General features: G+C 38.8%; 2 protein-coding genes across 3 annotated transcripts in view; one reads left to right on the top strand and one right to left on the bottom strand.

The window, feature by feature from the left end:
- WDR48 (WD repeat domain 48) overlaps positions 1-15,302 on the bottom strand; it is a 38,351-nt gene extending 23,049 nt beyond the window's left edge. For both annotated transcript variants that reach the window (XM_032459186.1, XM_032459185.1), the window contains exons 1-5: positions 15,204-15,302; positions 4,738-4,878; positions 2,770-2,848; positions 1,977-2,059; positions 1,730-1,859 (exon numbers count right to left, since the gene is read on the bottom strand). In XM_032459186.1, coding sequence (XP_032315077.1) covers positions 1,730-1,859; positions 1,977-2,059; positions 2,770-2,848; positions 4,738-4,878; positions 15,204-15,251 — 481 coding nt within the window. In that variant the 5' untranslated portion in view covers positions 15,252-15,302. The remainder of the gene's footprint in view (positions 1-1,729; positions 1,860-1,976; positions 2,060-2,769; positions 2,849-4,737; positions 4,879-15,203) is intronic.
- Positions 15,274-25,903, top strand: part of SCN11A (sodium voltage-gated channel alpha subunit 11) — a 122,923-nt gene continuing 112,293 nt past the window's right edge. The window contains 3 exon segments of the mRNA XM_014552505.2: positions 15,274-15,390; positions 16,512-16,750; positions 19,760-19,877. The gene's annotated coding sequence lies outside the window, so the exon portion shown is untranslated.

Below are 25,903 nucleotides of genomic sequence, written 5' to 3' on the forward strand. Positions count from 1 at the left end.
TATTTGTTAAATTCAATTGCACTGCCATTTAAAAACAATTCACGTAAGTCATGTAGTTTTAAAGATACACATGTGCCAATAAATATGAAAACTATGGCTAAATGCACTATTTACAAGAAAACACAAATCAAAATAAAAATACAAGTTTCACCTACCAAATCAGATTAAAAAAACAAAGCAATACTTAATTCTTAAAAAATAGTTAAAATGGCACTCTCATCTATTACTTGTGGAAGGATAATTTGGTACAACACCTCTGGAAGGAAATTAGACAATGTATAGCAAGAATCATATTCACGCCCTTTGATTCAGAACTCAATACCACTGAAGTATGTATATAAAACTCTACATAGCATGATTCTAATTTTACAACAAAGAATAAGTACAAACAAACAAACATGTTAAAGAGTAAAGGAAAGTACATGTATTTAGAAAAGTAACTGCTTGTATTAAGTCCTCAATAAATGTTAGCTATTATTATTATTCCCATAATTATAAAAAATTGATTTGATATCTTCTCTAAACAAGTCTAAGCAAAACATATCTGTTGCAGAATCTATAATCACTAAGCCTGATCTCTGACCCTGGCACAATCCTGCTTTTTTGTTTTGTTTTGTTTTGTTCTCTCTTACTAGTGTCTCTTTCAGGCAGGCCTTACATCTAGAGAGAACTAAATGATGTATTGTGACAGCCCCCAGTAGGCACCAGCTGCTGAATCTCTGAGATTGTGTACAGGTGAAAAATCATGGAGAACAAGGTGTTCAGACTTTCATGTATTTCTTGAGAAAAAGGGCAAAATAACATTCAAGATATTATAAACCCCAGTCTCCCAACCTGCCCTTCATGGCATATACTAGGTTATATTAGAACCGTTAGTTAATGTCAATGTGAGTATTCCACAGAGTCATGACAAACTGGACCTATTATGTAGGGATCTAGATAGTTCAGGCCCATATCCTGAACACAGACCTTTTAGGCCAGGCTTAGCTGAACATGTGCTCTTAAAAGTCTCTACCAACACCTGGCCCAGAGAACTCCAGTAGGCTGGGCCAAGTGTGAGGCTGAGTTTCAAGTCTAGACCTGTCTCGGTCTAACTGGGTAATCTGAGATCTCCTAGCTGATGAGGTAGCCATGCTATTAAGGTGCTGTGAATGTCTCTGAATTGCCTCTAGAAGCACCCTGGCCTCCCTGAATTCTTCTGTGATTGGCTCAATTCCTTAGGGCTGCTCTGAGATGCTCCCATAATATTGGCACTAAAAATCTTTCTTTGGGTGTTTTCCAACTTGGCTATTAACTCAAAGGCTCCTAGTATATAGTAGCACTTTTAAAAGTCAAAAGTTGCCTACTTTGCCAGGTAATCACCACTTCTATCAATAATATCTGTCTAGAATGTGGCTTTGGGTTAGGCAAAACTGTGGGGGATACAAAATAGTAATAAGACAGACACTTCTGCCCTGTAGGAGCTTACACTTTAGCTAGGGAGCTAATACATGCACATTTTCAAAAATAACCAGGTTACACCTGGAGAAGTTACCCTTTTTAGACTATAGTGAGGAACTAGCTCCTTGTTGTTCAATCATACTCTTGGGGGCTAGAACGCTGTAGGTAGAAGCACTCTCAAAATATGAACCACTGTCTTGATGCAAACTTATCAAAGATGTTTTATAATCCATTCTTTATTTATGTCAATTTGGATCACTTTCAATGAAATATTCTTCAAACACCTTACTTGTGACAGTGTTATTTGAGGCAGTCAATGCTGTCAGAGTATTCACATCCCACAGGAATATTTGTCTGTCCAACCCAGCCGATGCTACCAGTTCTTTATCCTTGGCATAAGCTAAGGCCTTTACGTAATCCTGTAACAGAACACAAATACTATAATCTACTCTGTAGATATAATCAAGTGAGCCACATAAAATACTGAGATCCCAGTATTACATTAAAGATATTGCAAACTATGTTAACTGTTTTACCTTATGTGTCCTTAATGTTGACATGCAAAATCCCTTATGTGCATTCCATACTTTTACTGTCGTGTCAGAAGAAGCAGATATTACTAGAAGAGGCAAAGAATTAATAAACCCCTTAGTAGTGTGACTTATCACCATTTTAAAGACTTAAAACAATGTAACATTGTCTCAAACTCTCATACATACATACAAAATGGTCATACATAAATATATATTTGAGTATTTATAATTTATTTATAATATTCCTAACATTAATTCAAACATTTTAATATTCATACACATACGTACACATATAGCTAAAAGCTCTTTCTAGAAACCTATTGTATTTTATCTCAAATATTTTTTGAAATAGGAAGGGAAAACGTTTTTAATGTTCCAGTTGAAGGCACAACTAATTTGAGAAAAATTGCTCTAACACAGACTGCAAAACCAGTAAGTTGATCTTACCATAATAACAAAAAGATACTAATAAGGCTAAAAGAAGAATACATACTGTACGAGTCTATTTATATACAGTGCAAATGCAGGCAAACTAACCAAGAGTGTTTAGAAGACATGAGAGCGGTTATCTTGGGGCAAGGAGTAGTGACTGAAAGGGCAGCATAAAGAGGTTCTGATAATCTGTTTCTTAATACGGGTGTTCACGTTGTAAAATTTTATTAAGCTGTACTCTCAAAGTTTGTGTGCTTTTCTGTATATATGCTATACTCCAATAAAACACTCACATGAAAAATAAAAAAAAAATCAAATTGAATTAAAAACTTCCAGAAGCCCAATAATCCAAAGAAATACTTACATGTTTTCCCATTACAACAGAGAACAATGTCATTTACCCAATCAGTATGGTGTTCCATAGATGCTATATATGGATCTTGCTGAAATTAAAAATCGTAAGAATGTCATTAGAGGATAAAATATATTACCAGATATAGATAGAAGTTTAGGTTCTTCAATTAATGTGATACATTGCTCTAAGGTCTTAAAACCGACAACTGAATTCAGAGTAGAATTTCATCAAACAATTGATGCTTCCAATATGACAGATGCAAATGGAAGTTTTGTTTCAGGACAGTTTTATTATGGACGAAAGTCTAGGTTTCCAGGACAAATGCTTAATTTTTAATGCCTTGAGTTAGTAAAGGTAACAAGACCTGGACTACACATTGTGTATGAAACAGGAAAGGGTTTACTAGAAAGGACAGGACAGGAACAAATCTTCAGGCTGGGGGGATATGAATCAGCAGTGATAAAGGCTCAGAGCAGACAGCAGGGGCAGAAAGGAAGCTGATGAGAGCGGTGAGAAGCCTCTAATGGTTGCAGAGGGAGATGCACACTTCTGCTCTTAGCTTCTTATTGCTGTTTCTACCTGTGAACTTAATGTTTTCTTCACAGTATCTACAGTCCTTCTGAGAAGAATGGAAGCCAAGGGCTAAAGGATCACCATTTCAGTTCTGTAACTCAAGATTTTTCTATTCCTGTCACTTGGCTTAACTACCAGGAGAGGCCTTTTAAAGAAGAGTATTTAGTTACCTCCTACATCTAAGACAGGCACATTCAAAATGCTTCATGGCAAAGAGAACAGCTCTCTACAAGTCTATTTGAGAAATGATGCTATTCAATCTTGTCATAAAATGAAGACCAGAAAAAGAGATGTCTGAAAGCAGGATAGGCAGCTTTCTAGATTCTTTCAGGTTAGCTCTTGTGAGTGCTTTCCTTAATTTGTTTGAAATACTGTAAATGCCCAGAAAGGTGACTTTCCAATTCAAATATAAGTTCCAAAAAGCATTTCAGAGCCATAGTTTTCTTACTTTCCATGTTTTAAACATTATGCCACTACTGTTTCCACTGCTTAAAGAATTCAAAGCCCACTGGACTAAAGTCCATTTAAAGAAACCATCCAGCAACTGTGCAAAGTAGTGGTTCTTTTTTAGACTGAACATCAGACTTGTAGAGCTTGCTAAAGACACAGACTTTTAAAACAAGGTCTAGCATCAGGGTTTCAAGGTTAGATTGGGTTCTAACTCTCTGTCACTAAGTAGCTATTTAACCATGGGTTTCTCTGAACCTGTTTTCCCATCTATGAAACTGGATCATAAGGATTATTTTGAGAATTAAAACCATACTGGACATAAAAGTGCTAAGAGTGTCTGGTACATAGCTAGGAGTTCAAGAAATGCTCCTTCTTCCCTGAATCTTCCTTTCTCTTGTCATTCATGATACAGGCAGTCAAACAAAATACAAAGAGAGTTCCTTTCCATTTGACTGGGGATTTATCTTTACATATACTTAAGTCCTGCTCCCTGTTTCCATATTTTTTACACCAACTTTATACTACATAATAAGGCCCTATGGGTTTTGTGGGCACTCTAATCACCTTTAAATAAAAGTTCAAGATTAATTATAAATGTAAAAGCATATACAGTCTTTTTTTAGTACCACTGGAAATTCGGGTTGCCATGAAGCTTTTCGGGCACACATTTAAAACAGAAAAACTGTTGAAAAAAATCCCCCTACCAGATGAATCTCTTTGTTCCTTTGTAGCAAAGAACTCTTACTGCAAACCTAGTTTACGGAGTCCCTGTCTTAGCTAAAACACTTCTGAAACTCTCCTAGGAGTGTTTTCGCAGAGGCTTACTGAATTCTGAGTGTACCACATACCTCAGTGCTCAAAGAAATTAAATCTGAAACTGTGAAAGGCATTGTATTAGACAGACCAAAACTTACTGAGTAGAGATTTAAAATATAGACTCAATCCCTGTCTTACCTTGTGCTGACTGACACTCCATATTCTTATGATGGAGTCTCGACCAGCCGTGAAAAGTCTGTTTAGCGCTGGGTCCAGCTGCAGGGCATTGACTCCATTTCGGTTGTACTTCTCCACCTCATCGCGAATAACATAGGAGACCTGACAAATATGTCAAGATTGGCTGTTCATGAAGTTATAAAACATGCAATAATAAAATGTAGCCTACTAGTGGCCCATTTGAAATTCAAAATCCCATGTTTTCCAATACAAAACTTATTCCCCAATCCAATAAAAATTTTTGTTTACTCCATAGAGACTGAAGGGCTGAGGAGAAAACAAGGGTGACAGTCATAACAGCCTTGCCCAAGACAAGCAAGTTTGAGGCTAAACTACTACAAATGCCTCCGAACTGGACTCCTCTCCCATCCTTGCTTGTCTTTAATCCATCTTCCACAAAGCAGCTGGATGAATCTTTAAAAAACAGAAACAGGAATGTCTTTAAAAATTGTAAATAGTGATGTTGTCATCGTCCCCATCCTCCTCCATCAAAAAGCCTGTCTGGCTGCTGACTCTGCTAGACTCACAATCTGATTTAAATCCTCAACAGGGCCTCCAGCCCTCTCCTGACACTCATCTTTGCTCACTGCTTCCCATCCTTGCACACACTGTGCCTCTGAAACGGCACATGCGCTGGTCCCCTCGTCTGGAAGCTCTTCCTCCCACTCTGTCTGGCTAACTCCTACTGCAGTCTTTAGATTTGTTGAAAAGATGCTTCCTCAAAAAGGCCTTCTCTGATCTGCCAAAGCAAAATGAGATTTTGTGCTCCAATAACACACTAAACTTTTCCTTCAGGGTGCTTTCCCCTACTTTGTTATTGTCGGTAATCTCTGTCTGCTCCACTTGAAAACTCAAGAGGACCAACCAAAAGCAATTATAATTAAGAAAAACTCAACAAGCTGACTGGCAGCCAAAACCAAAACTTTTCTATTCTAATAAAATAATCAGGATATAATGGGGGGGGGAGAATTAAAAACAGCAACAAAAATAAATATCTAGAAATACACTTTGTAAAGAAGATACACAATCAAGGGGACAAGGTACATAAAAGAAAAACCTGAATAAAGGAGACATGCCATATTGGGGCACAGAAAATTCAAAATAAACATTTTTTTCCCCTAAATTTGTGAATTCAACCCAACTTTAGTTAGAGTCTCACTGGATTTCTTTCTAGAAGTTGACCAAATATATAGTACAATCTTTGAGGGAATACCCAGTCATTTTTTTAAATGAAAGGATAATTTTAAAGATCTTAAAAGGTATTATAAGGTTACCAGAATTACAATGGAGGACCACAATAGGAATACATAAAAGGATCAACAGAATAAAACAGAATTTGGAAACATTTTCCCATGATACATTTTTTATTTTGATATAAACAGCATGTCAAATCAATGAGGGCATAATAAATTATTTAATAAATTATTTAGGAGCATCTAGTTATTCTACTGGGAAAAATTATATCCTTTCTCCAAATCGTAAACCAAAATGAATTTTCATATGAACCAAAGATCAAAATTTAATACTCTAATCATACAAATACTTTAAAAAAGACAGACAAGTATTTATATAGTCTCTACATAGAGAAGGCTTTGGTAACTTGACAAGAAAGTGATCTTTATGAAGGAAAAGAGCAAAGTTGATCTGACCAAACACAAGCCAAAACTCTCTGTACATACACAAATGTTCACTGCAGCATTATTCACAATAGCCAAAAAGTGGAAACAACTCAAATGGCCATCAACTGACAAAGGATAAACAAACTGTGGTATACTCACACAATGGAATATTACTCAGCCATAAAAGGAGTGATACGCTGATAAATGCCACAACATGGATGAATCTTAAAACAATATGCTATGTAAAAGAAGCATGTTACAAAAGGCCACATATTTTATGATTCTATCTATATGAAATGTCCAGAATAAGTAAATCCACAGAGATAGAAAGTAGATCAATGGTTACCAGGCTTGGAGGAGAGGAGAATAGGGAATGACTACTACTGGTATGGGATTTCTTTTTTGGGGTGATGAAGATGTTCTGGAATTAGGTGATTAACACACTTTGTAAAAAGCATCAGTGAATTGTACACGTTAACAGGGTGAATTTGTGTGAATTTTATCTCATTAAAGCTGTTATTTAAAACAAAACCAACTTCTGAACGTCAAAAAATAATGCAAGGTTACAAGGGAAACATCTAACTGGGAAAAAAAAATGAAGTAAATACAAAAGACAAAAGTTTGCTCTGACAACACACAAAGATTTCTTAGAAAACACTAAGAAAAACTTAGTCAAACTCTCCAACAGAAAGAGGAACGAAGATTATGAAGAGGAAATTTTTTTAAAAGAAAAGAAAATGGCCAACAAACACATAAATAATCAGACATAGAAAGGGTCAGAGTTGTAAACACAAAGGCAAGGATGTTATCTTAACCAAGCCTTTTGTATGCAAGTAACTGTAACTGAAATCTACTCAAACTAGCTTAATTTTTTTTTAAAGGAGAATTTAACAAGGATATCTCACAAAGCCCAAGGGCAGGAAATACTGTCATGACTCATAAGGGACATTTTAAAAATAAAATCATGACATTTCTTTGCTGAAGCTTTTCACTGCTCTTAGAGTCAAGTCCAAATTCCTCATAGGCTTTGGTTCTGCCCTGCATCCTCACACTAACCTCCCCTACCCTCTTTCATGACAATCACACCAAACTCCTTTCTGTTCCCTAAACACATCAAGCTCTTTTCCATCCTAGGGTCTCCAATTTACTCTTCCCTGCGCCAAGAGGATTCCTCACCTCTCCAATCTCCACAGCAATACTCTTCCCCCAGCATTTATTTTGTCTGGCTCACCCTCACCCTCCAGGTCTTAATAGAAAAGTCACTTCCTCTAAAAGCCCTTCCCCATTTCCTTCCCCTACTCATATCTTTTACAGTTCTCTCACCACACTCCATGGTTATCTTTTTTGTAGTATCTTCTCCATTAGAATAAAAGCTACAAGAGGGCAAGGAAGTTGTCTGCCTTGTCCCTCCCACCACTGTACCCTAATTATAGTATCTGGCATATAATAAACATTTCATAAATATTTCTTGCGTGAATCTGATATTGAAAAGCCATCAGGAAACAAGCTGGTTTCAATGCCAATTTTAGTCTCTCTCAATGTCTCTTTCTCTGGGGCTTCAAGGCCCCCTTATCTGTTGTTTCTACTAGACAGCTACAGCATTTCTTTGAATATTGTGTTATTCTACAACTTTCTGGTTTATCCATTTAGACACTGCCTATCTGCTCAAGCTATACTAGATTAGGATGTCTCTCTGACACTTCCCTCAATAACTTCCCCTCTCTCTTCTAATATAGATAGATCTATCACTATTTTGGTTAAATAAATAATCAATGCTACACTGACTGTAACTGCTGTCTACTGTCTAGCCAAGTACTATATTACGAACACATTTTCCTCCTCAGAGAGCCCTTTGTTTTCCCTAGAGTTCCTTCTTTTCTTCAATGATTTCCTTTACTTTAACTTCAATTTTCTTTAATTGCTGGACCATATTAGACAGTCCAGCAAGAACTCATTTCTACCCTCCTTTTCCCAGAAGGCTTCCCCTTCAGAATCCTTCATGTTCTCACTCCAATCTGGGCTTGCTGCCCTCTCAGTCTGTTAGCACAGTTGTCACCTCTCGTGTGTCCCTCTACTGCTTTACTAGGGTAGAGCCATTGTTTCCTGAATTCCAGTGTCTCCATTCTTTGTTCACTTCTCAGTTTGGCAGCAGTACACTCCCAGGACCTTAAGAAACTAACCTGAAGAAGGTACATGGAGGGGAGTTAGCCCTTGCATGTCTGAAAAGGTCTTTACCTTTACACTTGACTTGGCAGAATAAAGAAGTCCATGCAGAAAAAACTTAGCTTTTGGGGGGAGGGTATAGCTCACTGGTAAAGTGCATGCCTAGCATGAGCGAGGTCCTGGTTCAATCCCCAGTATCTCTAGTAAAAATAAATAAACCTAATCATCTCCCCTCCAAAAACAAAAAACAAAATAGAAAAAGCTCAGCTTTTGAAGGCTTTACTCAAACTTCCTCTAGCATCAGTGCCGCCACTGAATTCAGTGCCATTCTGTTTCATTCATCTATAAGGTGATCCCATTTTTATTTTCTCCTGCACCATCACCTACACACCCTTCCCCAAGATTTTAGGATCTTCTTTTTACTTGGTGGGTTTTTTTTGGGGGGGGGCGGGAGTTCTTTATCATTATCATTTTTGGTCATTTTATCATTAATTTTGCTATGCATTTTGAAAGGTCTTTCAATCTAGAAACTTGCAGCTGAGGGAAATCTTCTTGTATCAATTCATTAATAACTGTTTTCTTTGCTCCTTCTTAACTCTTATCAGTCATGTGTTGGAACTTTCAAACTGATTCTTCATCTTTTACTCATTCTGTATTATCTATCTCTGTCCTTTTGCTTACTTTTGTAAAACTTATTTTCCTTTTCCTTTACTATTTCATAATTCTATTAATTTTTAAAGTAAATTTTAGTATGATGGACAAAATAACAGTATCTTCAATAAGGAAATGGCTAGATCAATTACAGTACATCCATTCTACATGATTATTAGAGAATGAACTACATACAATGGTATATTCCAAGACATAACTACATTAACAACTTGTTAAAGAAAAAAAAATTTGGTTGTAGACAGAAGAAAAATAGGATTCAAGCCTTTCAACAAATACTGATTAAGCATCCCCAGTTGCCAGGCTCTATTCTAAATGCTGAGGATACAATAGTGAGCACAGAGGCCCTCCTGGAGCTTTTATTATAGTGGGGGAAAGAACATAACTAGGAGTGACAGCAAGTTTTTTTCCTTCTTCTCAAGATACAGGCGAGTTCTGCAGGCAGAAGATATGGAAGTAAAAGAAAAAGAAAAGTCGAAGGTGCTGGAGACAGAACCAACAGATGAGTGAACAAAGTTCTGGAAAAACTTCATTTAGGCAAAGTTAAGAGTACAGGCAAAGCCAGAGGAGATGAAGATATACCTGTTTTGATTTGCTTTAAAAAATTTTTTTTAAAAGGAAGAAGGAGAAGGTACTATAGGGAATCTGCAAAGCATGGGAAGCCAGACCTTCAGCATGAAGCATGTACTTGGAAGAGACAATTAAAGGGATTCTGACAGGGAGAAAAATAACAGGGCAGTCCCCCAGCAGCAAATATCCAGTTAGGTTACACTGGGACAGCCTGCTTTCAAGCTCATCCAGCTTAGTGGTTGAATTCAGCTCCCTGTAGTTGTAGTTGTAGGTTTGAGGGCCCTGTTTCCTTGCTGGCTGTCAGCTAGGGCTCGATCCTTGCTCCCAGAGGCTGCCTGCAATCCCTCTCATGCTTTCTATGTGCTCTCTCTTGCAACAGACGGTCCCTCTCATGCCTCATATCTCTCTGATTTCTGTCTCCAGTGAGAAAGTTCACTGCTCTTAAGGGCTCATGTGATTAAACTGGGCCCACTGGGATAATCCAGGATAATCCCCCTATTTTAAGGTCTGTAACCTTAATTACACCTGCAAAATCTTTTTTTTAATCATATAACCATAACATATTCACAAATTCCAGGGATTAGGGCATGGGCATTTTGGTATGGGGGGGCATTCTGCCCACCATAGTAACTAAACAATTTTTTGTATGAAAACAAATGTGGATCTATTATGGAATGAGTCCAAAATCACAGTATTTTTAAGAAAAGAAGGGAGACTTAAAAACATTTCAGCCTCACAAAGGGGACACTCTGGGTTATTTCCACAGGCTTTCCGGAGGTGTGCATTAACTCATTAACTTGTCCCCACATGGGTGTCTAACAGACATCTTAATCACGGCACGTCCCAAACTGAGCTCCTGATAGTCCTCTCCCAATAAGCTTTTCCTGCAGTCTTCCTTGCTGATGGAGTTAATAGCAACTCCATTCTTCCAGTAGCTCAGGCCCAAAACCTTAATGCCATTCTTACTTCAACTTCTCTCATCCCACAACCTGTCAGCAAGTCTTGTCATCCAGAACTCAACCACTTGTCACCACCCTGGGTGGGGCCACTATCATACAGCATCTGGATTTCTTACATAGCTACTGGTCTCTTTGCTCTGCCCTTGCTCACCTGCAGTCAGGTGATCCTAAAAAAAACACATTTTTTCTGCTCAAAATTCACCAGCGGCTTCTCATCTCACTCAAGAGTAAAAGCCAAAGCCCGTACTAGGGCCTACGGGACTCTACATGATCTGGCCTGCAGTGACCTCTCTGATTTCATCTCCTACTCCTCTTCCCATCACTCACTCATGGAAGCCACAAAGGCATCTTCATTGTTCCAAACAGGCAGATACATTCCCACCTCAGGACTTTTGCATTTGATATTCTCACTGGAATGCTCTTCTCCCAGATGGCGATCTTGTTTCCTCATTTTCTTCAGGTCCTGACTCAAAAGTCAGCCTCTCAATAAGGCCTTCTCTGGCTACAGCTAAAAATTGTCTTCCCCAGCCTCTGCTGCCTATCAGTATCTAATCATTTTTTGACCTCTAAAGGTTATTTTCCCCCAATGTTTTATTATGAAAAATTTAGAGCATATACAAAAGTTGAAAGAATTACACAGCAAACATCCATGTACTCACCACGTATATTCTACAACGAACATTTTCTATACTTGCTTATTGCATACCCATCCATCCATTTGATCCATGTTATTTTTTGATGGCTTTCAAAGTAAGTTGCACATCATAAATAACATTTCCCCTTAAGTACTTCAGCATGTATATCATTGACCAGAGTTCATTATTTATTTATGCCTTTCTTAAAGGTAAAATTTACATACAGTGAAATGTAAAAAATTTAATATACATAGATAATTCTGACAAATACACCCGTGTAATACAAAACCCTACCTAGAGATACAAAACATCAAGAACCTTAGAAAGTTCTCTCATCCTCTTCCCAATCTCTATACCCTACCCCTTGACAATCTAGAACTGACTTTTTTCACCATAGATTAGTTCTACCATAGATTAGTTCTGCCATAGATCTAAGAGTCTGGAAATAGAAGTAGACAACTTGTAGGCAGCCCAATGGTAAAGATGACTTTATATCACTTCTTAGGGTAGAGAGTCATAGTGAGTCTGCTGGTTCAAGATTTGCATGAAACTAGCACCACCTCTTGAGTTATCATTCACAAGAGCCAATACATATCTTTATTATGTGAACCTGGTTATGGTGGATTTGTGGTCATTTCCAACCAAAAGAATCCTCCAGTTATGAAAGACTAAGTATTTCTATTCTTGAACTAACACCGAGTAGTAGGGCATGGTTACTACTCCCAAACCAGGAATACTAGTGACTTTGGTCCAACTCCATCCCAACAGTTCTGAAGCAAGAAAGGAAAGAGGCCACAGTTGAGTCAAAGATGGAGACACAGGAGTTGACTAACAGACCCAGATTGTTGGAAAACCATAACGCTAAAGGGATTGCCAGGGAATGAAAAGACTTTCTCTGATATCTTGATTACCAGGAGAAAAGCTGCATTATATACCTAAATTCACACAATTGTCTGATCATGTTTCTGACAAACACAAATCCACCCCACCTCCTTATACTCACCTCCAGCCTCCTTAGAAGTTGAAGACGGAAGGACATGTGCTCATTCTTCATTATGTCTATAATTGATAAGTAGTATGTTTGGACCCTTCTCCACTGGTTATTTATCAATATTGTTAAGTCTCAAGGGTTCTTTCTAGCCTACTATTTGATAATAGAGCTCAGGGCTACTGCCTCTTGGTACAAGACACAGAGAGCCAAACAGCAAAATATATATCTGTGTAGCCACATATATTTTTTCCAAAATGGATTTATTTATAAGCGTGAAGAATATTGTAAAAAGGTTTATGTAGTTTAAAGTAAAAGATACCCTCTTTCCTGCCTTACCTATAATCACACAATCTAATAACCCAGAAATAATCACTATTGATATCCTTCCAGACTTTGAAAAGGCATTACTTCCTTTGTGGAAATGGGACTATGCTATGTTAATTTCCTATTTTGACTTCTGGGTATCTTTCCTTTTTAATAATATAGATCTAGCTTATCTTTCTAACTGCAAATTAATCTATTATATAAACGTACCTAACTTATCTACCACTTGACTTCTGATGAAGAACATTCCTATAATAAACACCCATGTATAACGAGAGAAAGATAAATGCATACGTACTTTTGTAAAACAATTTTTTTAGATAAGGAATTGCTGGGTCAAGAACGTGTATTTAAAATTTTGACAAACAGCAAGACGTGAAACTGAATACCATGACTCTATTCAGAATAAAAAAATCAAATAAGCCTGGTACACAAAGAGGTACAGAACATTAGTTTTCAACCAGTGACAACTCTGCCCTCCAGGGGACATTTGAAAATGTCTAGTCAATTCTGGTTGTCACAACTGGGAAGGTGCCAACGTCTAGTGGGAAGGTAAGATGATGCAAAACAACAGCCCTCCCACCATCAAGAATAGTCTGGCCCAAAATGCCAAAAGTGCTCAGAACAAAAAACTCTGGTCCAGGATTATATATCACTGTCCACGATAGTTTTCTCTGAAGAGTTAAGGACAATTATCATTTATACTTTTGTATTGTTTGGGGGGGGGGGTTGCACTGCAAGTTTAAAAAACACTGCCATAACGAAAGTTCTCCCTCATGTTGAGGTAAAATCAATCTCTATGGCTTCCCATATTAGTTCTATTCCTTAGAGATCAATTCTGAAACCAGCTAACAAGACTCAATAAATCTTCCCTTCAGCAGGCTGGTCTTAAGACAGTTCTTCTGAATGCTCTTCCTAAGAAATAGCTTCAAGTCACTTCACCAATCTAATTGCTACACCTATTAAGAACAAGGTGCTCAGTACTGATCCCCAAACTCTAGTTTTTCACTCTGATTAGTGAAGAGTGAAATTGTCATCACCCTCATTCTGCATACAATGGCTCACATTCAGCTTATTAAAATACTCAGTTTTTCCACACATGCTGCAGCTAATTTACATTTTCCCCATCCTGTACTTTTAAACTGCCTTTTAAGTCTAAAGGCAAAAAAACTAAGACTAACTCTTCTTACTACCTACCACTCTAGCGTCTAGAATACAATTAAGTTATGATTTTGAGTTACATTTTAGTCAGGAACAGACATTTTCACCACCTGACTTGGATGCTGGGATTACTTAATCTCCTCACTGATGCACTTAAAGTCACCTAACAGAGTAAGCTATTTTAGATTTTTATTCATGTCACTCAATTCAACAAACATCTAGTGAGTGCTTAGTACACTGTACTGATCAATGAGATCAATTGAAAAAAAAAATGAACTGGCCAGAAGACTTTATAACCCACAGCCACGTCCTGGGTTTTACCTCAATGGAGGAATTCCTTGTCTTGACTACCTAGTAAACACTCACTGATTTCAACGTGTAAAACTACATACAATGCTGTGTTTTATAAAGAAAGCCTGGGTGTTACTGATTCCTACACTCTCAATTCTTTGCACATTTTAGAGCCTAAACTAAGTACTCAGTAAATGTTTAATGAATAAGTGCACCATACTATCACCACGACATACAATATACATGCAAATAAACACCTGTAATAGGGTTTTTCTCCCTGTATCGCTGAAAATAATAGGCAGCAATAACTCCTAAATGTATCCAAAACAAAAATGGATTCACGAAGGCATAAAGCACACCCATAAGGGTTATGATAACTCTTTACCTCTGGATAATACATTAGAGAAACAAAAAGATTCAAGGATGCACACTGAAGATGGAAAAACGGTGAAGACGAAATTAAATTCCAAGAGAATGAAAATAACAATTCCCCCACTAGCACCAGCACACTCCCACGTCGTTTCCACCTCACCCGCGAGCAAGCTCCAGCATAAAAGAAGGCCGGGGCTTCCACGTGCAGAACACAGCGCAGGAACCCCACAGGGCTCAGTCGCCCCACCACGCCCCCGCACTGGCCCACCCACGCCGCGCCAAGCGAGAAAGCGCCTGGAGGCCTCCGCTCCGACGAGGCTAGGGCAGAGCGCTTTGGAGACAGCAAGGGAAGGGGGAGGTAGGTGGGAGGGGAACGAGCCCAGCCCGACCCCGCAAACCCAAGTCTACGAGAAAGCGGGCAAACTGCAACGCCGGGCTCCCAACCGCGAGCCCGAGGGTCGCAAGACTGGGCCCAACAGGTCCAGTCGGCCGCCCTCCCGCCCCTTCCTCAAGCCGTTAACGCCGCGGCCCCACCCCTCGCCGCCGGCCGCGCCCCGTCCCGCTCGCGCCAAGCCGCTACCCTGGTCGACCACTGCCCGAGGCATCTACTCGCTCGAGGTGGGCCTGGGGCTGCCAGCCACGCCCGGGAGGTCGAGGAGCCGGGCTTCGCTACCTGCACTTTCCTCCGCCCTGCCGTGTTCTGCCGGTGATGAGCCGCCATCTTGCATGTTGACACTCCTACGTCACTTCCGAAAGTGGCTCAGACCGGGCGGATGTCCCGCCTCTTCCTCTTTGGCCAAGGGCAGGTGGTGTGAGGCCCAAGGGCTGTCTGTCGCTGTGGCCGGAGGCCTTGTGGTGAGGTAAAAACACGTGAAAACTGTTGCTTGCATATAATGCTGGCGGAGAGAGAGCCGATTTTTGAGCCGAGGGAGTAACCAGAATCCACTTCTGTTTGGGCCTGAACCCTGGCTTGCGCTGTTCTCCGAGCGTCTCCTCCTGAGGCCCAAGCGGACAAAGGAAAAGCGCTGACAGAATTAATAATGTTAGATACGGGCGTCTTGGACGCCAGCCCGACAAACTTTATTAGGCAGCCAAGGGAATCCCCATGAATTTGCCAGAAGTACTTAAAATTGCGGCGAATTTTAAATTGGCCTGGAAGGAGGAGAAATGGAAGGGTTTGCAAAGGAGGTAGCCCCGATGTTCAGGAGGAGCGAAGTATCCACATAAATAAATGGATGTTATAGGAAGGAGAAAAAAACCCCACACTAGTTAAAATTGTTTACAGAGACAGTTTTCTAAGTTCCAGGTCCTTAAGGAGTTGGGACTCACTCCCATGTCGTTTATCTGATACCTGGTTTAATTCATCTCTCTCTTTTTAAAGAAATTTAATTATTCTTTTTGAGCATTTTTTTTTATAAGTTCACATTTTCATTTTTTGGGAGTAGGGAAGGAGGTAATTAGGTTCGTTTGTTTGTTTATTTACTTATTTATTTAGTAAAGTTAGATTTATTTAGAGAGATACATACTGCTTAGAGTGTAGGCTGTTCCAAAGGCAAGATAAAGGCCACGAGGTGATGCATTCCATAGACTGAGTGAAGTTGGCGAGGCAGCCAGGTTATTATTTATTTTTAACCGGAGGTGCTAGGGGTTGAACCCAGAACCTTGTGCATGCTAGGCATGGGCTCTACCACTGAGCTATACCTCCCCGGCTAAATCATCTCTTATACTGGGGCAGTTAGACCTTTCTGGATGAAGGTTTGGCTTGAGGAAGTTTTCCTGACTCTAATTATAGGTCTTGGGTTACAAGGTCCAAGGTTAATTTTTTGGCCAGTTGATCAAGGACTTGGAAAGAGCAAGACTGGAGAACTGGTGACAAGGGGAACTTGGGAAGGGATAGGGTGGTGGACTTTGCAGAATGAATCTTAAGAATCATGGATGAAATGAACCAGTTTTGTGGATTAAACTCAGCCTCCTTTTCCAGGCTCAGTGCTTGCTAGTGGAATCATGAATGAAGTGGCGGTGAAAACAAGATTGGAGCTATACATAGATCACCAAGCCACTGCTGAGTGTTCAGGTTGCTCGCAGCAGTGACCAGACCTGAGTTGGTGATGTACCTCATGCTCCAGGAGGCTCAGGCAACCACTTGGAGGCAAGTGGCTTTCATTGGCCCACCTTGATCACTGTGGAATCCGTATTTGTCCTCTCTGAGATACACTTAGAGTAAGTTTAGGTTTGCTTTCCCTTCTTGCTGTGCTCTGTCAGCACCACCTTCTGGGGACTTACTGAATGCTCCTTACACTGACATTGTGTCCGGCTCTATATTGCTTCTGACCAAGAAGCTCACTCTACTGAAAGAAGCAATGCAATGGGCTATTGCCCACAGAATTGATTGGTCTAATTGAATAGTCTATCACCAAGAAGCACCTGGTCTTATTGAAGATGTAGTTATGGTGCTTTCTGGGAGATAACCATTTTTGATGCTGTCTTACAGGATACAGTATGTGCTTTGAACTAGTGTCCAATATTTGGTGCTCTTCCTGTTCCTTTTATCTGTTGCTGTATAACCACCCAAAACTTAGTTGTTTAAGACAACTTCAACATTTACTTTGCTCACAAATCTGTAATTTATGTAGGGCTTAGTGGGGACAGTTTATCTCAGCTCCACTTTCCACTTGACGCCAGTTGGAGTAACTAAAAGTTGGGACCTGCAATCATCTGAAGGCCCACTCCTTAACATGCCTGGTGACTGATGCTGAATCTGAGGCCAGAACACCTACTCATGGCCTTTCCACTGTGCTGTTTGCTTCCTCCGCATGGTAGCTAGGTTCCAAGGGCAGGCATCCCAAAAGAGAGAAATCCACGTGGAACCTGTAATGTCTTTTTTTTTTTTTTTAAGTAGTAATGCTTTTTCTAAACTAATAATGGAAGTCCTGTTGGTGTCACTTCAGGCCACATTCAGTTCATTAGGACTTAGTCACTAAGGCTGCTTATATCTAAGGAGACTCCTTTTTTTCTTTAATGGGAGAAATGTGAAAGACTCTGTGGATATGTTTTGAAAGTACTACACTTCCATAGGTAAAATTAGTGGATTTATAAACAAAGGGAAATTATACCCAATGACCCCCCCACTTTATTTTTTTCAACTGTTATTCTCTGAGATTCTGGGCTTTGCTGGTTTAAAGGTTATCCATAAAAGGAAATCTACCAACAAAGTTGAACAATGGTTCCATTAATTTGGAGCTGGGACTGCCATCTCACCATTTTGTATGTCTTGTGTCACTGACTAGGCAAGAGGAAGAGAAGAACAAGGTTATGATTTTGGTGGGAGTAATTAACCCTGATCATTAAGTAGAAATAAGTTTGTTGATATAGCTTTAAACAGGCCTATCAAATAGATCCCTTAGAAATGAAGGTGTTGGTTGAAGGTAAAGGGAAAACAGAGCAGCTGGTGGAAAAGAAGTCATGGAGAGAAGTGAAGTCCTCATGATCAGGGGAAGAAACAAAAGCAGTCATCTTTCCTTTCTTGGTGTGTCATGTATACTTTTAAATGTTTTAACTTTTATTTTCTTTCTTTACTCTTTATTTCGCTATTATATGTGGGGTATACTACTGTTGGTGAACTTCATTATTTAGTCCATAAGTTGCAGAGGAATGTCAGCTAGAGGTTCTAGACTTAGAAATGGGTGATAGATGTGGTAACTGCTGAAATACTGAGTTGACTCTCTTGGAGGGTGACAGAATTGAGGGCATCTTTGACCATGTAAATGATAGTTGCAGTATTTTAAGTGGCAACTTTTTTTTTTGAAGTATAAGCATTGAGAGCAGTGGTTATATTGGTGCTGGACAGCCAGAGGTTTGAATTTATGTTTGACGTTTTTGTGGTTTTGTTTTCTGCTGTCCATCATTCTCTTTCTGTGTTTGGGGAATTCCCCACTGTGTGTCTCAGTGGTGGTGAGCACTGCTTACAGAAAATGAAAAAAGACAGTTACTCAGTTTTTCTAGCCTTCTTATAGCGAGAGTGTGTGCATGTGACCTTGACTTGATTAATCAGATGACATCCTGACTGTCACTTGATGAGAAGCTCTGAGCCAGCACTGTTCAGTTAAACTGCTCCCAGATTCCTGCCACTACAGAAACTGTGTAAGATAATAAATGTTTACTGTTACCGGATAATTGTGGGTTCATTTGTTATGCAGCAGCAGATAACTAATCACTCTCCCTTCTCCACCAGAAGAGGAAACATCACAGCACTTTCACAACTTTACAAAGATATTCTATCAGCTTCTTCAGTCTCCATTTAATTCTTTGTCTTCTCTCCTGTAATTGTCAGGAGGCTTATTCTGGCAGAATTCCTCCATCAATCTCTCAATTTCCTACACAGGAAGATTGGCATCTTTATTCAAATTTAAGAAGCCTTGACACCTACTATATTGTTCTCAGATTTTGAGTCTGTTTAAAGTCCTACACAACATGAAAACTTTAGTATCCTGAAAAAAAATCAACACACATATTAAATTAAAATACAATCAATTTAAAAAGTAAGTAAGAGTTCTGGAAGACTTCTACTTCCAAATAAACCAGACTTCTTAAATCTTGCTCTGGAGGTTGACCCTTTGCTCTGCGAGTTACTTGAGCAAGTTAATTAATTTCTGGCATCTTCAATTTTTTAATGTGTAAAATGGAATAGCAACAGTAACCTATTTCATATAGTTTTAAAAAATTTTTTTATTGAAGTATAGTCAGTTTACGATGTCTTAATTTCTGCTATACAGTATAGTGATTCGGTTATCCATATATATATTCTTTTCCATATTTTTTCATTATAGACTATTACAAGGTATTAAATATAGTTCCCTGTACTATTCAGTGGGACCTTGCTGTCTATCTATTTTATATATAGTATTTAGTATCTGCAAATTCCAAACTCCCAATTTATCTCTCCACCCCTCTTTCCCTCCTAGTAACCACAAGTTTGTTTTCTGTGTCTGTAATCATGTGGTGCTTATAAAATAATCTTAGCACAGTACTTAGTAGGTAGGAAATATTCAGTATATTTTAGGTATCATTTTTAATGATCACCTTGCTCAGGAAACATTGCCAAGGTATTATAACACTGCCAAAGTGCTGTAATTTCCTAGGGTAGATGTCCTTCTAAGTTTTATGTAATGTAGCCTGTATCACTTTTTAAAGTTTGAAATTTCATCTTTTGTTCTTGCTTCTTGTTTTCAGCAGCCTAGAAAAAGATTCATGAAGTGATAAGGCCTTTTAACAGATTGTCCACATGCTGAAATACATGTTTTCTGGCTCCGTGATCAATCCATTTTCTGGTGGAAGTGATGGTGATCTGGTATGTACCATACCTCAAACTTACCCTAGGACCGCCACTGGGTGGGAGACGTGAATGTTTTCATGTTTTTTGTTTTGATTGTTTAAGAGGAATTAATATGGTTTGAAAATTTATTTAAAAACATGCAATCATGTAGAGTCTTGGTTTGCAACTACTACTGTCTGCTAGGGCTTAAATGCATTGATTTGGGTATTTTAAAGGTGAATTTTAAAAAGAATAGAATTTTAAGCCTCATGTAGGTAATGCAGAAGTGATAAATAAACTTTTTCATGCAAGCCTGTCATGATACCAACCAGATTTCATGGAGAAATTGAAAAGCTGCATAATTTCCATATAATTCTTCGATGATTCCCTAAAACAGTGCTTCCCTAGAGAAATTGGGTGTTATATGGTAGATTACAAGAGCATAATTAAATAAGTATGTATAAGTGAAGCAGTATTATATAAACATAGAGGCTCAGAATGCTTAAGATGCTTATGTCAAAAGTTATATGCTATTTTGTGTCTTGTCAGCAAATCCTGAGGTTTAAGTACAGTCTTGTAGAAGGCATGGTACTAAATGACTCATTACTCAACATTAACTTATTTCTCAACACACTAGGAAATAAATATCCTTTAGTTCTTTTTGTCTCTTTCTGTCTGTATTTTTACATGCCAACATTAGAAATGCAAACCAGTCTCTTTTCCATTCCAAAAATGTTTTGACCTCTATCTCGCTTTCCCACTGGAGGGCAGTAGAGAACCATCCAGGCCATCCCTGATTTTGAACCTCACTGACTCTAGTGTGACAAGTCAGACCTTAAAATTCTTAATACATATTTCCTCCTGATAAAATGTCATAATCAAAATGCCTTTTCAGGAAGCCTGTTCACTCCTATAAAAAACACATAATTGATTGTGAGAATAAAAATAAAACAAACTGTGTGCATTTATAAATATTTACTAAATAGGCAAAAAAAGAAAATTAAAACTACATTGCAAATGTTGTTTTTTGTGGTGGGATTTTTTTTGTATAGGAGCTGAACTGACTGAGGCTTCCTAATATACTAGTCCAAAAAAGTACAGTGGGTGTGATTCTTACTCCAAGACTCTGATAATATATCATGTTAGATTATTAAAATTAAATTAATTATAATTTTGAGCTTCTCGATGGCCAAAATGATTGGAAAGTCAACCTCAGTCATTGGTAAGACTCCCCTGACTACCTTGATCCACCGTAAGGTCACTCGTAGATCCCATGGGTCGTACACTGGGAGGCACAACGGTCCTCAGGCCACAGTGGTTAGGGCTGAGGTATCCAGTGAGCTTTGAAAGTGGCCAGGCCTCTGTTCTGTACCTCCATTGTGACTGGGGTTTTTTGTTACAGTTGAAAATCCCAGTCCCTAGGGCCCCACCTCCGTAAGATTTCCAGCCACCATTGACCAGTTTCTGTCACCAACCAGGATGCTTTTAACAGTGGTCACAAGTCTTCACTGCTTGCAGAACATTTCCTCCTGCATTCAGTGACTACTTCTTGGCTCTACAAAGAGAATGCATTTTTCCCCTGGACACCCTTTCCCACCTAGACTCCTAGCTTAATCTTTTCAGTGAGCTTGGACTTTCACTAAAGGCAAAGCCAGAGGTAGATTTAGGCCCACCATTATGAACTGTTCTTGAGATCAGCAAGCACTATAGACTGGCAACCATCAGCAGAAGGTGGAGGAGGGAAAATTGCAGCAAAAACAAAATACCCACTAATGTCTCAACAAATTACCCTGTGCAGAAGCTGGAACCCAAGACAATTCTTTTCCTAGTGATCTTCCTATAGAAACCACAGGTATTCTTTGTGCCTCCAAACACCTTTAAACTGCATTCAGAATTAGGGTTGTGAGTCTGGTAATCTTCCTTTGATAATTTGTTGTACATGAATGTCTGCAGAAGCCTTTGAATGGTGAATGCTGTGGGAGGAGCTGTTTCCATGGTAACTTTTCAATGCACCCCTTTTCTTGCACTTCAATTAGATCTTCATTGCTGAGCTGCTGTGAATGAGTAGGTAACAGCTCAGTTAAGGCCAGAGGAGATGTGAACTACAGCCTTTCTAGAAACAGTGCATTCTGAATCCACTGAGTTGTACTACACTTGTCTTGCCCCATCTCTTCATGGTAGCCCCATCATGGGAAAATATATTTGCAGCACACATGACAAAGGACCAATTTCCTTCATATACAAAGAGAACTTACAAGTTAATATGAGCAATACCAAAACAATAGAAAAAAGTGAGCAAAGGACACAAATAGGCAGCTTACAGAAAAAGAAAATTAATGGCTTATATTGTATGAAAATGGTTTTTAATCTTATTCATAATGAAGGAAATGCATATTTAAATTAGATTCCATTTTTCACCTACCAGATTGGAAGAGATCTAAAAGTTTGATAACGTACTCTGTTCAAAGAATGTGGAAGACCCATCATTTTATAGTGGGCTTTTAGTGGGAGGGTAAATTGGTATAATCTCTTTGGAGAGTGATTTAGCAGTTTCTTTTCTAGAAATTCATCCTATAAGTATAATTACATTTGACTTAAAAATACAAGTAAAAGACTATTGAAGCATTGTTGGTGCAAATCGAGTGGGACAGATTAAGCAAGTTATTGATACATCCAGACAGTTGTTCACACTAGACAATGAGAGACAAAAATAAAGTTGGGTTTTCCTCAAATCCCAGAGTTGTATGTTCAACCTATTTGCTAAACATTGTTAAAGGGTAACTCAAAAAAAAAAAAAAAAAAAAGAAAGAAAGGAAAAGGAAAATCATGACTCTCATACAGATGTAAATTGAACAAGTGTTAAAGATTTCATTTTGCTCATAGTGAAGGAACTGTTGTTGAACCTAATTTTGTGTGCTCAACACACAGTGAGGCCAGACAAATCAAAACATTGGCATTTGGAGCAGAGAAAGGTTTATTGCAAGGGCCAAGCAAGGATATCAGGTGTTTAGTGCTCAAAAGACCTGAATTCGCTGATGGCTTTCAGGCAAGGGTTTTTCAAGACAGTGTTAGGGGAGAGGGTCATAGAATGCCCGATCAGCTTATGGACCTTCTTCTGATTGGTTGGTAGTAAGGTTACATGGTGATGTTTCCTGAGTCTCAACCTCTGGTTCCAACCAGACTGGGGTCTGTGTGCTTATGATCTGCATGTAGTCACCATCCTCTACCTGGGTGAGGGTCTTAGTGTCTGCAGAATAACTCAAAAGATATGCATCAGATTGTTGTCTATATCCAGTCAGGGGGTCCTGTGATTCTATTGTCCTAATCTTTAACTGCTTGAGCCTGCCCCTTGGAACATCAGGAAGGCCTAGGAGACTGAGGCCTTTTTTCTACAAATAAGAAACGGGGACACAGAAAGACTTTTGTACTTAGGAGGGCCCCGCAGGGTCCTGCTAAGTTTCAGAACTAGGCAGATATCATAACTGGCTCAAAGGACAAGTCAAAGAAGTACAGATTTATGTGCAGTAAGGAATGTTGAAATCAGTGTGCAAATAGGGGCCAAACTGGTTTTTCACAGGTTGGGGAGGTTGTCTCTGCACCTGACAGAATTGATTTGCATGTCTATAGACAGGAGTTATTTTGCCTTGTTTTCAGTTATCTGTAATTTGCAGAGTTGTAAGATAGCTTTCATAGAAACAGAATCAGTAATGCTGCAGGGTTGACCAAAGTGTGTAGTGTTCCATTGAAGCTATTTTCTATATAAGATATAAGTGATAAATGCAAGGAGTCTAACAGTGTAAAATCCTGTGGTCCCAATTACATACATTAAAAAAAAAGGATGTTCAAGTATATGTACATCAGTATGGCATTGGTGGTATAGTGGTGAGCATAGCTGCCTTCCAAGTATATGTATGTGTGTACATACATATGTTCACATACACATTGACTATTCCTTGGTGGAGACAGAAGAAATTAGTAATTGTGTCTGGCACTCTGGAGGGGACTGAAAGTTGGGAATGAAAGGGAAATCTGTTTTTCATTCTATACGCTTTTATACTGCTTGATTTCTTTTGTTTTGCCATGAACTTTTTTTTTAAGGAAAAGGAAATCTTTCATAAACTTAGTGTGACAAATAATAAAGCAATGAATTATATAAATCAAGCATTGCAGAAAATACAAGAAGAAATGGATAGAAATGCAGTTGCCATGGGAGGAGAGCCCTTAGGAGACCTCTTTCAGGTCTTGGCAATTGAGCAGGCAAAAAAAATCATTAAGGCTGTAATATGCCGTTTTTAACATGTGCTGCCTATTAAGAACAATGAGGGAGCTTAGAAGAGCTTTTTTATTTCAAACATATGCAAGAGTAGACAGACCAAGCTAATGAACCCACGTGACCCACCACCCAACTTCAACAGTTACCAGTTTATGACCAACTTTCCTCTCTTCTGTATTATATGAAAGCAAATCCCAGGAATTGTATCATTTAACCTATAAACATTTCCTCCAGTGAGTATCTCTAAAATATAAGGAATCTTTTTAAAAAACATAACCACAATACCATTATCACTTTTTTAAAATTAAAAATTCGTAGGCACAATATCATTATTCCACCTAAAAAAAGCAGTAATACTTTAACTTCATCAAAGATTCAGTATTAAAATTTCCAATTATTTTATAAAGATCATTTTTACAAATAGTTGTGTTTGAATTAGGATTTGAATAAGGTCCATGCATTTTGCTTAGGTGATGTGTCTTTCAAGTCTCTTATTATAATCTATACATTACCTGGGAACTTGTAGAAATAATGTAGTCCAGGCTTCATCCTGACAATATTGAATTTTGCCTGAGCCCTGTGCTCCTGGAAAACGGTGACAGTTAAAGAAGTACACACACGCACATGCACATGCACACAGAGCCTCTTCTGTGTTTTGGGAAAGACTGCAAAGAATAATCATCTTCCATGTGACTTAGGTAAGACTCATGTGTGCCCCCTTGTTTACCTATGACAAGACTAGACACAGACTCTCTAAGTTCCCATTTTTGGCCTCATAAATGATTAACTGAACTGCTTATCCCCATTGACCAATCAGAACAAAATTCTTGTTGACCAAATATTGGTTAAGATTCTGTCCTTCCAGGTCCCTGAGCCCACCCCCAGACTGAGCCAGCACACAGCTCCTTGTGAACTAAAAAAGAATGAAGAATGTCCCTCACCATCTGCTTCTACAAGGGTTAAGTCACAGTCCCACTGCAGTCACCTACCTATAATGCGCCCTGCAGGGAATTAGGATGAAAAACCAAAATGAGGCATTCTGTTCTTTGAATAAACATAACTGGGCCCCTAGATAGTTAAGATGCATATCTCAGGAAGAAATTCAGCGATCTCAGATTCTTGCATCTTCTTATATATGCAAAAGCACTGAAATCATTAACTTGATTTTGTTTGTGATTAGCACTAATCTTTTAGAGAGATGTATGGTTGACTACATATATTTTCTAGCCAAAAAATTTAGAAAAATACTGGCTCCTCCCCTACCTCTTTGGAGCAGAGCTACTGAGTGGCAGGCTCCCAGGCTATAGTTCTCAGTGAGACCGTGAAGAAAACTTAAACTCACAAATCTCATATTGTGCATTTTTCTTAAAGTCAGTATCCTTAACAACCTCTCCTGAGAAAAGGCTGGCTTCAGGGTACAACATTCTCTGATCTACTCCCATCAGGTCATTGTTGAGGCCCAGGGCAGGCTATCCCAAAATACACCCCAAATGGCATATTGATTATTTTGAGTTAAACTTACCTAAGGAATGGCCAGGGCAAAAGGGACACTGACCCTCCTCTCTGTCTCTCTAAAAACAGGAAATAATTATCCTTATGAAAGTTTCCCTCTCTGTACCAGTAGGTAGAAAGGGAATCCTTATCATTAGAAAGAGAGAATTTAGGACTGAGAAGCCTATGCAAACAAACTTTGTTACTTCACTAATTTACTACCCAAACCCAAACTATGCTTAAATTCCTTACTCATTAAGGCCCCAAAGCCCAAGTTTCTTTGTCCTGTCAAATCCTC

Source organism: Camelus ferus, chromosome 17 (assembly GCF_009834535.1).
Source record: "Camelus ferus isolate YT-003-E chromosome 17, BCGSAC_Cfer_1.0, whole genome shotgun sequence".
Taxonomy (NCBI): Eukaryota; Metazoa; Chordata; class Mammalia; order Artiodactyla; family Camelidae; genus Camelus; species Camelus ferus.